Below are 3,716 nucleotides of genomic sequence, written 5' to 3' on the forward strand. Positions count from 1 at the left end.
ACGATATATTTACTTAATATAGCATTAAATCTCGTAATTTAATATGATGATCATAGTTTTCAGTCAAGAAGCGCGCTTTTCGGCGGATTTTCCAATCTTCTCACGATGTCGGGAAAATCGATCGTGAGGATCGGCACAGCTGACGGAGATTTTTATTGCTCTGGAGTACTTGCCTGCGCACTCTTAAAACTGCTACCACAGTATAAGGATGCATCTATAGTGAGGTAATTATTCTCACCTAAGAGTCAAGAATTTTGACGTCCTAACTGATATCGAGAATGGGAATTGACATGGATTATTATATCGGAATTGAATATGAAATATTGGGTTGCAAAATTCATAGCTATACAATTAAATTTTTAGATCTGGAGATAAAAGTGTCTTAGATACCTGTGATATTGTGGTGGATGTTGGCGGAGAATATGATCCATCCAGGCATCGATATGATCATAACATAAAGTAAAATATATTTGTACTATTTAATTATGCGCCATTAAAGAAAATTTCTGTTTTTACTACACCACTATTTACTTATTTTTTCTTTAATTAGAGATTTCAAAGAATCGGTGAGTACCATCATAAGAAAACCAGGGTATGATTCGACAGTGGAACTAACCAGTGCGGGACTGATCTACTGTCATTTCGGTCATAAGATATTGAGGAATATACTTTCAGACGTAACAGAGGGCAGAGTTATTGATGAAATGTTTAAGTTTATTTATGACAAGTTAATCAAGGAAATCGATGCTATAGATAATGATGAGCAAATGTACGATGCAGTGCCATTATAAGTGGACGCTTGTGATGTTATATATATACTATCTAGAACGTTTCTCCAGAATAATTGCATCTGCATTTGTTTCAGATATCTATCATGTACTGATTTAAGTGCGCGCATACGTAGACTAAATTTTTCGTTGAACAGCCAGGAAAAAGAGAAACAGTTTGAGAAAGCCGTGGCTTTGGCTCAAACGGAATTTTTAGAAATTGTACAAGACGTGAAAAACGTTCACTTACCGTCAATGGACATCGTGCGACACGCTGTGGAAAGTCGATTCGAAGTAAGGAAAATACTTCTTCTATTTGTCTTTTTGGATTTATTTTCGATTATCGTTTAATGTAAAACATTCTTTTAAGGTCGATCCGAGCGGAGAGATAATAACATTGTCGAAATTTCTACTGTATGAAGAGTATCTGTTTAAACTGGAAAAGGAGATGAACATTTCGCCATCAATAAAGTATGTTATTTTAGAGAATCAAGAGTCTAGAGACTGTTCTTATTGGATTGAGTGTATGCCAGTAGCGTTGAGAAGTCGCATGTACAGAATGTTACTCCCGCAAGCGTGGGGCGGTTTAAAGAGTGATGCTCTTGTAAAAGCCTGTGGAATTGAGGGCGCTTTATTTGTGCTTTCCAGTCGGTGCATGGGGAGTCACAAAACCAAGGACGGCGCAATAAGTATGGCGCAGGAAGCACTCAAGATTGGGAAAACTGTGCAAGGTGGAGAAAAATGATTATGTCTAGACCATTGAATTTTTTTTAGAATCTTTATGGCAATTATTTTTAAAAACTTTTTTCGTAATTAAATGCAACTCAATCATGTACATTTTGTTTTTTTTTTTACACTTGTGGAACTTCACAGTATGAGAAAATCATTTCATCTTTTGAATTGTTGTGCGTCAAATACTTGTGACTATGTTTAATAAGGACGAACTATATACTGCACACACTTATTCCAGAAATTATTTAAAAAATGGTTCGTTTATTGTTAAAGTTTCTTCACATCTCAGATCTATATAACATGGCACAAGTTTTCTCCGCATGTTCTTCTGCGATCGGGAAGAGATAGCTCAGTTTTATCGATCCGCGGTTTTTGATGGTTGCATGCTTAACTCTTCGGTCAGCGTTTCAGGCAACTGCTTGTGCGGCAAAATGCGCAATCTTAGCCCCTGGCTCACTTCGGAGTGTCGATTATACGGCGATCAGGTCCAAGTGGAGTGTAACTTAAGCGTAGAACGCAGGCGGAGTGGCATACATGGCAGAACACCGTATGGAACCAGCCCAACAGTCTTAGCTGCTTCCTGCGTAAACGAACATTTAATTAAATTACTCGTCGATATATTGCGAATCGATATGGCATTACGACTTCAAATCTAAATATATATATATATAATTTCTATGCTGTAGATGAACGTTGCATTAATGGTTCTCGACTTTCGATATTGAAGACCAATGCTGCGTTGAAATAAAAAATCCATTACGTTAATAAATAAAAGTTGATTAACAGAGTTGAGACCCGGGACTACTGCTCCGTTTAATCCGAAGTATCCGCGCGTACTTGCATGTAAAGAAATCCCTAACAATTGTTCCTGCGTTTTAAAAATTGTTTTCGCACTTGTACATTTTGGCACAAATCGCAGGAATGATCGTTTGGGATTACTCTTATACATGTGCAAGTATTTTAGATTAAGCGGAGCATTTCTGGGTCTCTGTCTATATAACAAATCATCTTTTTTTTAATGTACAAATCTTCAATATTGTCCCCGCACTTTTGTTACGTTTTGGTACCAAACGTGCGAGGATAAAACGCAGGAATCATCGTTTTCGTGAATATTTTGTTCTGGTTTGATCTCTTTTACCTTACATAATTCGTTTATTTATTTTATGTTATGTTAAAGATAATAAAAAATATAATAAAAAGAAGTAATAAAATAAAAAAAATGTACATACATATACGTAATGTATTATATGTAAATTGTGCCATAATAACAAAAGAGAAAAAAAGCACAGATTTGAAGAAAAACCTCTCTACCGTTTGGTCTATTTAATACTAAACTTTATTTAAATTCTTAAATTGAAAATATATGCATAATATATGTATGAAAAATTTTAAATTTAAGTTGCTATTACAATTACTTTCGGTCAAAATGGAATAGCCTAAAAAGTCAAAACTGCACAAATAAATGTTTAAGCAACGACATTATACTTGTTTTTTTTTTCAGTTCTGCAGTTTTTCTATGGTAATATATATTCTGCATGAAATCACCATTAAAAATATATATATATGTATAGTTGATTTTTTATTTTTAATATCTTTTATCTGGCTTAAATTCTTAGTTATTTTTTTTTTTTAAATATAATATATGTTGTTAAGCAATTGCACTTTATGGGCATAGGACGGAATCATTGAAACGTATGTGTGATGTCTGCCGGAAATATTCGTGGCTACGTAGTCCAACGTGCACAATTTGCGTACATAAAGGCGTCATTGGACGGGTTACACCGTTCGATTTTCCCACCAACAAATATCGAAAGAGAATCTCGAACAGTATGTGTGTAAATACGCCTTAATAAACCTACTTCAACAACATACTAGCCGTATTGAATTAATGACCTCTGAAAAGAGGCAGGTGCCAACCAAGGGAAGAAGTTCGATTTTTCCGACAGAAAGGGAGCACGTGCATTCTCGGACATCTTCTTGCCACTCTCTGCTGGAAAACGGTCAGTTTAAGGAGCACGAAATCCTATATAAAACGTACGTTCTTCGGCGTGCAACGTTAAGGTATCTAAACACAACTTAAAGATTTTCTGCATACAAAAGTGCTTCTGGTGAAACTCATGTTTTGCTACGATCTGTTGATTTGTTAAATAACACGATATATTTACTTAATATAGCATTAAATCTCGTAATTTAATATGATGATCATAGTTTTCAGTC

General features: G+C 35.0%; 1 protein-coding gene across 1 annotated transcript; it reads left to right on the top strand.

Moving 5' to 3' along the window:
* Window positions 1-60: 60 nt before the first annotated feature.
* On the top strand, window positions 61-2,284 carry LOC112465545 (UPF0160 protein MYG1, mitochondrial-like). The gene is made up of 5 exons (XM_025033128.1): window positions 61-224; window positions 364-459; window positions 551-787; window positions 866-1,061; window positions 1,138-2,284. The coding sequence occupies exons 1-5, from the start codon at window positions 106-108 to the stop codon at window positions 1,510-1,512; spliced, it is 1,023 nt and encodes a 340-aa protein (XP_024888896.1). The 5' UTR covers window positions 61-105; the 3' UTR covers window positions 1,513-2,284.
* The last annotated feature ends 1,432 nt before the right edge of the window (window positions 2,285-3,716 follow it).

Source organism: Temnothorax curvispinosus, unplaced genomic scaffold (assembly GCF_003070985.1).
Source record: "Temnothorax curvispinosus isolate PA1 unplaced genomic scaffold, ASM307098v1 QBEX01015321.1, whole genome shotgun sequence".
Lineage (NCBI taxonomy): Eukaryota > Metazoa > Arthropoda > Insecta > Hymenoptera > Formicidae > Temnothorax > Temnothorax curvispinosus.